The 14,331-nt window shown below is 34.5% G+C and overlaps 1 protein-coding gene across 2 annotated transcripts in view; it reads left to right on the top strand.

Annotated features, from left to right (window-relative positions):
- TRAPPC12 (trafficking protein particle complex subunit 12) overlaps nucleotides 1-14,331 on the top strand; it is a 50,437-nt gene that overhangs the window by 7,648 nt on the left and 28,458 nt on the right. For both annotated transcript variants that reach the window (XM_059467742.1, XM_059467743.1), the window contains exons 4-5: nucleotides 4,902-5,015; nucleotides 5,853-5,991. In XM_059467742.1, the coding sequence (XP_059323725.1) occupies nucleotides 4,902-5,015; nucleotides 5,853-5,991 (253 nt within the window). The remainder of the gene's footprint in view (nucleotides 1-4,901; nucleotides 5,016-5,852; nucleotides 5,992-14,331) is intronic.

Here is a 14,331-nt window from a genome sequence, read left to right as displayed (position 1 = left end):
CCTGTCTACTTCAGAGGAAACTGCTTCATTAGTATCTAGCTATTTTTTTAATGCTGTGTGGATGGAAAAATATGCTCAGCAGTATACCAAATTTTCAAACCACAGGTCTTCAGCTGTAATTCTGAAGCTTTTCTATTCTACCATATGATTAATTCTGTTAGCTTATTTGGCTGTTCTAATAAATACAAATATACTGCTTCTACTTTCAAAGGCTATTTCAGAAGTTCATTCCTTTGGTTGTTAATCAAAGGCATTCCAATCAGTCCTCCTTCAAAATCTTTCTTCTAATCAAAGCTAAAGTTGTTTACAATCATTTAAGTGTTTTGGTCTTATGTTGCTTTTTAAGTAATTTTTTTTTTCCTTAATATTTGCTTCTTCTTCCCTGCTACTTTGTATGAGCAGACAGCCATGGCACTTCCACTTCTCAGATTTTCTTTTTAAAGGAAAAAATAACCCTTCTCTAATAATTTCTAATCATCCTGTCCTGGATGCCTTCATAATCCTCTTTGGAGCTCTTCTCAGACTCTCTCCCAATTGAAGCTAACATCTTTTTGTTATCATTGCTCAGAACTCAGCACATTACATTGTAAATGACACTACTTGCCTTGTGTTTTACCTTTTCTATTGTTCTGATATTGTTAATCATCTGGTCCCTGTTCAGTGATGTGGTCCTTACATATTGACAGTACCACCTCCTAGGTTACATCTACAAATGAAGATACCACCTCTTTTAACCAGGGCTACAGAGGAATACCTTATATTGGACTGTTTCCAGTGTGCATTCTCAAGTAGTACCTTCTCACATTCCTGTAAAAGTCCAGTAAAAAACATTTAAATAAAAGCACTTCTGTGGGTAAGATGCAGTTAGTGCTTGCAGCAAAGGAAGTTGGAGACTGATGTCCTTTGGGAGGATCATAATGCAGTCTGCAAAAGCTTCCTCAAGTACAGCTAATTGTCCGAAAACAAAATTTATCAAGAAGTTGATAAGCTGAACTTCCAAAGGTGCACCTTTTCTGATGAGATCACCAACAGTAGCATCATGTCTAAGATGAATAGTTTTTCACCTGAAAATAGTTTTTCAACTGAACTCAAGTTGTTGAACTTGGTTAACAAAATTGTTCAGCATCAATTTGGTCAAGTAGGTTGTTTGAATGAGATTTTTGCCAGTAAGCCAAAGATGGTTTGTTGAACAGCTGTTCTTTGACATTTTCAGTTTCTTCTCTGGGATGGGCAGTAGTGAATTGGAAATGCTCTACTGGTAGCAAAACAATATGGAGGTGGTGAAGGTGAATTAGTTTTACAACTTTAGGGCTTTAAAGAGATAAGGGGCTGCTGAAGCAGTTCTACACTATAATTCTATAATAATTTGTGAATAGAGTTATATATCTGTACTGGATAAGTTTTTATATTTTTTAACTGAAAACAAAATCTGGGTTTTCAGTTTCCAAATAGTTTTATCAGTCTGGCATAGGATTATGGATTTACTCTAAAGCAAATAAATGTAAGCAAGATCTTCTCATCACAGTGTTGCTTTGTTTTACAGCAGCAAATACAAGGTGTAAGCTGCAATTTTGTTAGTTCTTGTTATTCCATATTTTAGACTGGTTTTTTACCCTCATTTGAACAAATAGTACAGTCTTGCTTACCGAGGCCTTTCTGGTGTTTTCAGTTGTAAGGTGTCTGCAGCCAGAGAAAAATGCAGTCTTTCAGAGTTGTCGTACTTTGAAAAAGACTGCTGTGTCTTGCCACTGTAAATATGTAATGTTTTCTCTAAATATGGAATAATACCCTCAAGCTGCTAGACCAAAAAAGGGGTACTAGCTACATTTTCTTAACTGATGTGTAAATCCTCTACCAATGTAATTTACAGAGGAGAAGCATGTCATAGCTAGTGGAGGAGGACATTTTAATCACTTTAATGGTGTTACAATGTCGAGTTAATGACTCCCTTTGAGTCTATTTTATAAAAGTCATATATTGTTACTTTTGCATATGAGTAATATTGTGCTTTTGCATATATTTTCAAATATATAAAACCTGGATACAGTGGTATAACATACATATTCACTTTAATAAGTTATAAATTGTCCTTAAAATAGGGGAAGGGATTGTTCTTTTGTTTCGAAATCAGTGAGCAATTTCCTACATTTTTATAGCTGATTTGAGAGAAGGTGGTAGTGGTACAAACTGTGAATGTGTGCTTTTGGGAAGAGGTTGCATTTCTGTACTAAGAAGCAACTATTTATTGGATAAAATTTCAGTGGTTTTCCTGAGAGACTGAATGATGTTATAAATTGTCTTTGTGTATCAGAGGAGTTTCCTTTTCATCATTGAACACAGTTTCTGTAGATTTGCAGTCTGCGTGCCTCTCTTTTCTCGACAGAAGAATTGTATTTGAAATCTCTTTACTATGCAGTTTCCCTGTCTGTATGTGAACCTCCCCCATGATTTCTGGGTGTTTTTGAAGAACAGAGAAGTTCTGCAAGGGCTGATGGATTGTCTGTTGGGTGGCTGGTCTGCTTGGCCTAGCTTTGGTGTATGTACAGCAGTTGGTACTGAAATGGTTTGTATTTTTAATTTTTGTTAGGTATATGGATTTTTTAAAAAAATCTTTTCACTCGATAAACGTCTAGTCTAATAGTGTTTAAAAAGTACAGAAATCATGCTGGTTGGTGGCTTTCATCAGAAGAACAGCAGCTCCATACTTTTTGGGGGAGTGGAAAGATGATACTAAGATTGTGTGGAGAGTAGTTCTCTTCTTTCAGGCCGCCGCTGTGTTAGTGAATTATTTAGCAATAGTATTTGGCTGACGGTAATTTTTCTTAGAGAAATTAGTGTTTTCACAGAATTACAGCTGGACAGCCATATCCTGATCATCACAGAATAATTATTTTTATCTTTGAGAACGTTCTTCAGCATTTTTTATGCTGTATCTGAAGCTGTAGTGTCTTTGCTTTGGGTCTCTACTTACAACTTACAAACAAAATTTAGATGAAAGGAACCTGGATTTTAAGAACTGTGTGACTGTAGACCATAGGAAGCACAACAGTGACCTGCAAAGTTTTGAGGGATGTTTGAAACAGATAAAGATTTCTGGTGGACTGGCAACTCTTAAGCCTGGTACAATTTGCCCAAGATAATAATTTGTCCAGTTAATGTCAAATTAGAGTTGTACTGCCAGCAGTCTTCTATTAAGCTTCTAGAGAGAATTAGGCTTCATGACCAGCAGGCAGCTCTCATTTTGAAATAATTTCAAATATTCATCTTCGAGCAAAGACTGTTTTCCCAATAATTATCAGACTTGCTTCTCTTGCCTGTCTTGTTTGATAAAGTATTTTTTGTCCATGCCTGAAATAGAATTTAAAAGATTGTAGTAACTGAGTTGGTCATAAATGATATTTTTTGATCCTAACTCTCATTTGGGAGGACAAGTTGAGCAGTTCTAGTTTAGCAGTTTTTTAGTTTTTGTGTTTGCTCCTGTTCTAAGGATAATAAGAATGTAGTTTGTCTCTCCAGAAGAGGAATGAATTTCAGGTAATCTATGTCAGTATCTTTCAGCTTTTCTAGGTTGATACAGGTAGATGTTGAAGGATATAATAATGCATTATCAATTCCCGCTCTTCCATATGAAAGTAGATGGCTCAGAGTGTGCCATGCTGTTTCATGGTCTTGCTGTCAGCCAACTTTTACATTTCCAGTGAAATTCAACTTCATCTGGCATCTGACAATGCAGAGAGGAGATGAGGTGGTTTGTGTGTGTGTGTGTGGTGATCTCTGTAGGGGCCTGTTTGCAGCCTGTGGCTGCAAAATGGAGGCCAGAAAATAGGAAAACTCTTCCGTTGTTACTGCTGGATTTTCAGTGTGACTGTTTGCTGTATTTCTAAAACAGTGGAGAGAAAATAATAAAATACTAGTTCAAGATTAGTATCTGGACTCTGCAAGCACCAATGCAAATGTATTTTATTCCTTCACATTTCATCACACAACATTATTTTATATTACAGTTACATTTTTTTATGTCTTAAGAAACTATTTGGAAAAAATATTACTTTCAGGAATAGCAGAATAGCATATATTTACTTTACAATGACCTGCTGGATACATGTCTCTTTAAAAACTCCTCTGTATAATAGAAAAGTATAACAGTTTAAACCTGTGAAGCATTAGTCTGTGTTTCAAGTTTTTGGTTTGTTGCATCAGACTATACAAGGCAGAAATATTATTGGGATATTTCTGTTAAAAAACGGATTAACAGTGTGAGATTTGTCTAACTAGGAATGTCTTTGTTCTATGAATAAAAAAAAATTAAGAGTATTTTGAAATTAGTAATTCAGTGGATATTCAAATGTTTGTGTTTTGTAGATGTGCCAGTTGTTATTGTGTTCTTCCTTGTTCTTTGTTTTTGACTAATAGGAATTTTGTATCCTGGACAATGCTAAAAGTTCATTTTCATTAAGTGAACTGTACTAGGGGTTATAATCTGAGATACTGAAGTCAGTGAGATGAGAATAGGCATTGAATACTTTATGACTGTAGAGTGCCTTCGATATTATTGATAATGCCTGGCTGGCGATTTTTTCTCCTTTTTTAGGAGAAAACAAAGTTGTGAATATTATAATATATTCATTTATATAATCAAACTTGATATAGCTTCAAGTTTACAATTCCATATGGTATTGTATATTCTTTTGTTTTAGTGGCCTGGTGATGTTAATACTTGATTTCCCTTTTTGCCTAATTAGACATGCAGTTTTGACAAATGACATTCTGCTTCTCACCAGCCAGCTCTCCTGACCTTGTCATTATTACTGATGGGTACATGTTGCTGCTGCAGGCAAAATCAGCAGTTGTGCATTTTAGGGACTTGATGATTTTGCTACTTATTCTTTTCTTCTTCCCAGAGCAGTAAAAACTGGAGGGCAGCAGTTGACTTGTGTGGGCGGCTTCTAACTGCACATGGTCAAGGCTATAAAAAAAGTGGATTGCCTGCTAGCCATACAACAGATTCTTTACAGGTATGTTTAAATATGCTCTTGTCACTTTTTTATCAACAATATTCATTTTTTTGGCATTTTTTTAACAGGATTAAACTCCTTTTCCTAATTGTAACATAGAAACTGAGGTTATTCAAGTATTTTAGCAAGACTTTTTTTCTGTTTGCTTATGTAAAGTAGGCCTTCATTTAAAACAAACTTACTTTTTTAAGGAAAATCCAATCTTGATTCTATTTTTTAAAGGTTTTTACACTAGTAAAATGGAATATGTTTTGCTGTTTTGGAAGACTCATTCTGCTAAAGTTCATGGAACTATCTAGATTGTGAACTTCATAGTAAGCTTCTACATGTTAGAAATGTGTTCATGTGTTCATTTATTATTCCCAATTAATAAAATATTGCAAGTGATTCAGATGTGACCAGATGAGAACTCATGTTTTTAACCCTAGTGATTTTAAAGCTCATGGTTTTTCACCAAAAGATTTTAAGGATGCCATAAAGTTGGAAAAGCAGTTAAAATACCGGATTGATAATTGGTACATGCTAACTCATTTCAAAGACAGATGTTCCAGTTTTGAGGCAGGCTAGTTTTTAAACTTCATCTTCAAAATCTTCAATCAATCTTGTTTATCTCTACAATTAAACATCGGTCCTCTGAGCTTTGTTTTAATGATTTGATGAAAAGTACTGTGTAAAGAGCAGGTAAGTGTAAATCCTGATTTTTTCAGTAACAGAGAAACTCTTTACTCAGCTTTTATCAGAAAAAGTTGAAAAGTTGAAATTGTATTGGATGTGGCTTTTGATAGAAGCTAATAACAGACCTTGTCCTTCTCTTTTTTTATATGTATCAATTTTTAGCTGTGGTTTGTGAGACTAGCACTACTGGTGAAACTGGATCTGTTCCAAAATGCAGAAATGGAATTTGAACCATTTGGAAATTTGGACCAGCCTGATCTTTATTATGAATATTATCCTAACGTATACCCTGGACGTAAAGGTAAAAGACTTGATTTATGAAATGCTTTTCTTTTATTCCCTTTTTAACAGTCATTATAAAATACTGGTTGGATTCAGGGGGTGTTTAAAGCTGAAGCATTGGAGAGCTATGGATTAGGTTGGTTTTGGTTTCTTTTTTTTCCCCAGAAGAACATGATTGATTTGTACATTAAAGTACTGCTCATATTATGGTGATAAGAAGTAAAAACAGGTAGAGCAATATAGGTAGGCAGTGCTGCTGCTACAGAGCAATGTTTTAACAAGTAAATATAATGTTTTAACAAGTAAATATAAATATAATAAATACTACCAAACTCAAATAGTTCATTTCACTCAAAACCAGCCTTGAAAGATGATGAGAGAGTTTGTGGAAACATACTCTGTAAGCTTTTTTCTCTTCAGTTCATCCAGGTAGTATCACTATGCTATTTTTAATACTTACACACCCAAATGCTACTGCAGGTGTTATTTCTTGGTTTCTAGGATTAAAGGAAAAAAAACTAAATTTAGAAGTAATTTAATAATTCTCCTTAAATGAAACATGATTAAATGTAGTATTATTTGCTAAATAATTGAAAGTAAGTAAAAATCAGAGATTTACTGTGTATCTCATTATTAAAAAGAACAAAAACAACACCAGCTTCAATTCTTTTTAAGCAGTTTGTCTCATGTTACAAATGCACTACTTCCCACTGCTCCAAAGAGCCCACAGGTTAGCCACATAGTTCCACTACTCAAGATATTCTAGCTCTCCAGAAGTCTGGGTTTGAAAAATTGCTATTTTTAAGAGCAATTTTAGTCTTGTTCAGGCTATTTTGAAATTTTATTTTTTATATATCTGTTATTTAGGAAAGAATAACTCTCTGATGCAAGTGCACTCTCGAGTGTTCTTAATGTTCTTTGGCTTTTGTATTTGAGCCACAGCGTGTAATAAGACATTTGTAAGTAGCAGTTGTTACGGACAGTGCCCCTCTGAAATCTTACAGTCCATTTGACATGAGATAGCCGTGATGGGGTAACCTAGAAAGAAAGAACATTTTGAGGTTTCTGAGGAAGGGAAGTTGTTGTCAGACAGGTCACAATTTTTTGCAGATTACTTTGTGTAGTGATGCAAAAGATCAGTTGCAGGCCAGCAAGGCCAGTGGGGACTGCCTAGAACAATTCCCTCTGATGCTACTCATGGCCTTTCAGGTAATCACAGGCAATCCACTGGGAAGGAGTTGTGTCAGTTGGAGGGGTGAAAGAGGTCCTGGTCATTGGATGGCTTTTTGGATCTGATATTCTTAGGGCAGCTGCACACACAATAGCAATAGTTGTCTTCCACAGGCTATATGTATGTCTCCACATCTTCTTCTATATTAAAAATAAGCTATTTTTCCTAAGAAAAATCCTTGCAGGTCGTGTCAGTATTTGAGGTACTTGAGTGCTCATGCCACAGATGATGCAGGGAGCAGCAGTTCTGGGCAGTCTGTCCAGGTGTTGAAATCACCTGTCCTGTGATTGAGCTTTGGATCTTGGAGCAGTCACTCAACCACTGTGGTTGTTTCATTCAAGTTATGAGGATATTGATGGTAAAAAGAGGTGAGCTTAGGGAAGATAGTTTATTTCATAATTATATGCCTCAGTTAATTTTTAACAGTTGAACATATCAACTGGGACCATAATCTGATCATTTGTGAGGAAAGTAAGATCAGGGTTGGATGGAGCTGACCTGCTAATTGTAGATATCTCATATATATCCAACATGGGAACAGTTATTAAACATTCCTCACATAGTTTTTAGGAGAGAGAAGTAGCATTTCCAGAGATGTAGGAGAACACAAGCAGTTGTTTTTTGTCTAGCCTTAAACTATGCTATGCTGGATTATGGATAAAGAAATTTAGTGTACATGCATTGTTAACCAACTAATTTAAATAATAAAATACAGATAAATCAGTCCTATATTTTGGTTGAAATATATTAGTATGAATACACAATCCACTGCTATTCGGCAATTTTGTGTATCATTTTGTGGTGTAATAAGCCTAAAAGAAAGAGCTTAATTTCAGCATTTTAATTTTGATTCATGGTATATAAATGGAGTAAGCACTTAAAAGTCAATTTAAGAAATGAGCGTATATATATAAATAATGTTCTCATTAATTGTAATGCAGATAATACTTTTTGTATTCAAAATATTCATAATAAATATAGTACATTAGGAAGTTTTCTGGGTTTTGTGCGTGAAGTAGGGGAAGTTTGAAACTTAAAGCAGTGAGAGTAGCCCTTCATCCATTAATCTCTGAGAAATCTATCTCAAAGAATTTAAGTTACAAGTAACCGTACAAAAAGTGAAAGATGCTTTTCCATTAATTTCACTTAACATGGCCAACATAGTCCTCTTAAATATCCTCTGAAACTCACCTAAAGCTGTTTCCCTTTCAGCAGCGTTGCTAATTTCAATTTCTTCCTCGTATTTTGTGTGGCATTTGCAGCCATGATATGTATTGATCCCAATATTGTCTTTATCATGGCTGTAAGATCTAGTCCTTCTGGAATCTTCCTTTCCTGGTTTCTGTGGGCATTTTGTTCAGTCATCTGCATTGCCTGCAGGAGTGCAGCCTCTCAGGACATTGATTCTGCTGGGATCCTTGTGTTGGCCAGTGGGGTTGGTTAAGGCACTCATAGATCATTGCTGATTGATAAGGAGCAAAGAACAGACTGTTCCCATTTTCTAGTAAAATCTTAGAAATCCTTAGTTATAGATTTAGTTCTTTGAAATTCGTCTGCATAAAGAAGTCATATTTTTACATATGTTTTTCTTTCATAATAGATAGGTCTTTAGGTCAGGAACCCTCTTTCAGATTGCTTCCTGCACATCTTCATTGTTCTGTCGGGGATATGTAAGGCTGAATTTTTGTCATCATTCTCATGACAGGTGGATTTTAGGAATTTTTTTTAACGGTTTTAACTTTATATTTACACACTCTGACCCACTTTTATTCATACCATTTTTTGTCTGTGTTCCTTGTGATATATAATAAACTCTCATGTGATAGTTTGCCTAACCTGAGACAGCATTTCCATTGGTAATGCCTATGTGTTTCTAAACCTGTGAGAGCCAACAATCAAAATGGAACATTAAAATGCTATTTCATTTTTTATGAGGTAATTTGGTCTTATTTCTGGTTAATAGAGCAGTAAGTTCCAGAAAAGTTAATTTTAACAAAATCAGTCTTCTAAAGCTACAAAACTTGTGAATTATTTATTTTGTATTGCAAAGGGGGAAAAAATAAGCTATGGGTAAGTAAAAATTTAACTTCTGACCAGAAGCTTATGTAACATGGGGTGGGATTTCTTTCCCTTTACCCTTTTCATTTTCTTTCTGATGATGCAGCATCATCTGTATTCTTCTAAATGAAATCAGTCGTCTGTTCTCTGGTGGGAAGGGCCTAAATTAGGAACATGGCATTAAATATCTAGTTGTTTGTGTTCTAGAAACTTCCTTCATAGTGTATTCCTTTCCTTGACCTCTTGGTATTTCAATACCAACACAAGTTTTCAAAAGTGTGGCAGTGTTGTGACTAAGGATCCACTAGTGTGTCCTGTGATAGGATGGCACTTCTGGGTGGATAGTGGTTGTTTAAAAAGTAACATAAATTTCATATGTATATATATAATATATTTTTTCTCTATATATAAAATAGTGTGAGTCTAGATATCACAACTGCTTTGGCATTTTTCACTATTAATACTTTTATGACATTACTAATATCCACTGTATTTAGAATTTTTATCAGAAATACATGAAAAAATTGATAGAAAAAAATTGTGTGTAATTTAATTTTTAATGTGTCCTTAGTTACTCAAGCAGTGATCTTAATTTGTTCCTTTTATTCAGTTTTGAAATTCCAGTCATTCTAAAGGAATCATGTCATACATGGTCTGGAACTGTCATACCAACCCATGTTGTTTAACAAGTTTTCAGTGCTGATGCCTAAGGTGAACTGTAATAATTGTTACTACATTTTGTAAGCTTATAAAATAGCAAAAATTGTGGTGAGAAACTTGTTTTATGTCTACAGAGATACTGTGTTAGCTATGAAAACACTTATCCACTTAGTATTGAACACTTAATATTTCTCTAATGCCCACATTTTACAGGAATCTGGGCTGTGTATAGTGCAGAGGACAGTTGCAACGTCTGCCTGAAGCTTGGTCCTGTTTCTGAATGTCAGCCTATGCCATAAATAAGGACAGACTTGGATTGGGAAAATTATCTCCTTTATGTGATGTCTCTGCAGTGGCATTTGGCCATTTTGAGTTTACTGTCTTCCTTTTTGTCTTCTACTTGTCCATGCCACTAGGAGGCAGGCTGGCTGAAGCTTCCTTTTTTTTTTAATTTATGGGGTCTAATGATGCTATAAATCGTCCTTTTTTCACCTTCCTCAGATTTGGTTAGTGGGATAACTGTGGCAGAATGTAAAGTGGTGTGGGAAAAAAAGATTAATAATAATAAAAGGATTAATAATAAAAGATTGTGGTAGGTAGAGAAGAAAAGGAAATAAACCATTTAAAAATAAAGATAAGAGAAGAAATGCACAGGCTAAGAAATTATGTCTCAGAGTGCGCTCCTCTTTGTTAATGAATTTTGCAGGAAAGCAGAAAGAGAGTACTCCACCATATTGTTACATGTAGTACTGGTTTTTTCTCATGTGTTACCACAAATACTGCCTTAAGTCAGCACTTCCATGTCAGACTGATTGAGTCTGGGCAGTTGTTCAGGAGAGTTACTCATTCAAGCTCATGTTGGCAGTAAAAATATTAAAATCTCTAGTGGAACTGGTTAGCCATTATTTTGTTGTCATGACTGTGTACCTCTCCACTGCCTCTTTAAATTCACTGTTGTGTTGCTTCAGAGCTACTGTCTACCTGTAAAATCAGCTAATACAGCTTGAATATATACCACTCAAATGTTGTGGTTCCAGTTTAAGAAATGTATGTATAACCTAATGGGGTAGAATACTGCTAAAATACTTAATTATGCATTCTTCTTTCCCAAGCCTACATAGTCTCATTGAAAACAGTATCAGCTTTACACAGGAATTCTTAATACTATGAGCAAGTAACTAATTTCTAAATTCTGCCTTATTACCGTTATCCATAGGTAAGATTTAGGGTGATCTCTTTGAGGCAGGGCAATTTTTGTAGTTTTTCTGCATTCTTTCTGTTATGTTTTCCTTTCTTCAATGCAAGTTACTCCAAATTACTGAAGAAGTATTTTTGAAACTTTTTAAAACCAGATCATGATTCAGAGTTTCTGTTCTTAGGTCATGTGCAGTTAAATTGTAAAGTATATGCAAGCATGTAATTTCAGATAAAATTTTCAAAACATTTTCATTAAATGGCTACAAACATTTAGTCTCCTATCTCATCTTCACTCTCTCTGGATTGATGGTAATAAAAAAAACCTTGGAAATTAGTCTGTTGAACTGGGATTTTTAAGTGTACTTTTAATTTCTAGTCAGTGAAGCTAGGATTTGGAGTTCACTACATTATCCCTCTTAAAAATCTTATAAATTTTGGTAGAAGTATGTTTGTGCATATAAAGGCAAGCATATACATCTCTCTATGTATATGTAAGTGTAAAGCAAAAGATTTTTCAGAGGCTCAATACAGTGAAGGAATGAATGTTTCTGTTGCTTTGGTTTGGGTTTTTTTACTGTTATAAAATCCTGCTTTGTCCTTTCAGTAACTGATAATCTGCTCTTCTGTTGCTTTTGGGCATTTAAGATTTGTTGAACAAGCTGTAGAAGGCAGATCAGAAAGCATTTCTGGTTACTTGTTTGCAGCAAGAAAATTCAAGGATAAAATAGCTGGTCATTGGCATATTCTTCTCTGCTCCAAAAGGGCTGTAGATCAGAGCTGCAGTTCGAATTTGATTGACATGAGGTGATGTTTGTGTTTTGACAGTTATGAAAATGTGCAGCTGTTCATAAAGAAATAGAAATTGAAATCTGTGGTCTTAAAAAATTCTACCTGATCTTGCTCTTTATTCCATCTGCTCCCATGCTTTCAGTGTATCCATTTTCCATCCAGCATATCTTTTTTTACTTTTGCCTTTTGTATGATGATAATACATATATATATATATATATATATGTGTGCGTGTATATATATATATATACACACACACACACACACACATATGAATGAGATTAATTCATGTGAAAGGGACAATCAAACATCACATTCTTTGAAAGAAAAATCTCCAGAGAATTTAAAAGTAATTGCTAAGAAAATCGTCTTAAAATTAAACCATTTTCCATTATGTATTTTTTATATATTATTATGAAGCCCCCAAAGAGGAGCAACAGAGGTCAACTGTAAAATACCAAGCTAGAATAAGACCTGCTTAAATTAAAAATAAAATTTCGATATATAGCAGTAATTGTAGGGTATTGCCTTCTGTGGAAATTATCTAAGCTTAGCTGGCATAGTTTTACTGTCTAAGGACATTACTGTAGAAATTGGAAGTATGAAGTAGAGAGCAAAATCCATTCTCCCATGCTCTTAACTAAACATTTTAATTGCAGGATATGCTAATTGTTTTAAATACTTCCTTGACATGTTGCCCTGCTAAATGCAGTACTGAATGAAATGTAATAGAGTATATGGGTTTGGTTCTGAGTAGTTTTGCAAAAGACATTCTATGATAAATTCAGTGTTTATAGAAAATTTTTTTGTCCCTAGTGGGATGCCACAGGAATAGATATGTATGCCTGCTCATAATAGAAACCTGTTATAAAGAAATATGTCTTTCCCTGAATGCTTTAAGTGGCCTCAAAGTGAGTAGGTGAAACTTTTCGAACAAGATAATGTAATCCTTAGTCTAACCAGCACCTGTATTATTTCTGTTACAGCTGAGTGTTAGTGCAGTCAATTGTACTTTTTTTCCCCCCAATATAAGTGTGTTCACTGAGGGAAGTATAGTTTTTTTTCTCCCTGCTAATCTCTTTTTTCATTAAATTTTCTGCTCCAAACTCTACAACCTGCCTTTTAGACCTTCCTAATACTATTATTATTGATCTATTCAAGTCATCAGCAGACATCATTTACTTCTTCCAAATTTTCTTGTTAAACCAGATAATGTAAAATTAAAATCACACTGTTTTCTGAAAATCTCTTTTGCCTTTTTTAAGTCTCACCTCTTGTCAGCCCTAATACAGCTGTCAATCAGTTACAGAATTACATTGGTGAACAGATCTCTTCTATTTTCTATTACTGCCATGTATTTCTTTTTGAGAAGTGTATGTAAATTGTATTAGCACTTTAAACAAGTAGTACTCATTGACAGCTTTACCAAATCTAAGTAAATTTATGGCCTTTTTTTAACTAGAAAATCAGTCTTTTACTGTAGGAACTGAATTAGATACATTTTCCAGACCTCATATAATTTAACTAAAAAGTTTAGTTGTAGACAGGAACATATCTGGGAAAATGCACTTAACCAAAAATCTCAAGAGTTTATAAGCAGTATATTTAAGGTCTTTATTTGGATTGAGTGGCTTGAATAAGTGCTGCAGTTTTTTTATGAGCAATTTGCTCATCTGATTTGACCTGAAATTACACAATACTGTTTACATGGGCTGGTAAGAAAGCCTTATCAGTGGTAAAAGGACGTTTCTTTTCTCCTTTCCCCAGCTGTCACCTTTGTATGAGAGCGTGTATACAGTTTTGTCCTTTCTCCAAAAAAAAAGAAAAATCCTGCTATTCAGAAGGATTACAAGGACTCTGAGGAAGAGGGCAGAAAGAGCTAGTGTTTCTGATATTTTAAATAAAGTTAGTAGCTTACTAAATGAGCAATAAGTAACAGACATTGATTGGATGGATTTGCTGGATGTTTACAGTAAAATTTCTTCTGTTTATGTCATGAGTTTCAAAAAGAAAGAAAAGAAACAGATGTTAAAGTTTTAGGTGGTCCTGTGAGAATTTGTAATACAAATTTTGGTTTGAAAATTCTTTACAGTAACTAGCCTTGCACCCTGAGCCAGCTTTCTTCTGGTTTTGTTTGAGAAATCTGTCACCACAGTTGATGTACTACTGAGGATCTCAGTAGAATGTTTTTTGGTCACAAGCTATGAAGGAAATACTAAGCAGTTGAGAAATAATACATCCTTACAGTACATTTTGAAATAATACAGTTCTGAATGCATGTTACAACTGAGGATTTAGTTGTAATAGGAAATAAATCAGGTTCTTATGGAGTTTAAGTTGGCCTGGAGTGTCATTCATCATTCTGACATCCTCTGACACCACTTCTGATGATGTACATTGGTCGTGGGTTGTTCTTTCCTTTCA

Source organism: Ammospiza nelsoni, chromosome 3 (assembly GCF_027579445.1).
Source record: "Ammospiza nelsoni isolate bAmmNel1 chromosome 3, bAmmNel1.pri, whole genome shotgun sequence".
Classification (NCBI taxonomy): Eukaryota; Metazoa; Chordata; class Aves; order Passeriformes; family Passerellidae; genus Ammospiza; species Ammospiza nelsoni.
This window is presented reverse-complemented; position numbering and strand designations above follow the sequence as displayed.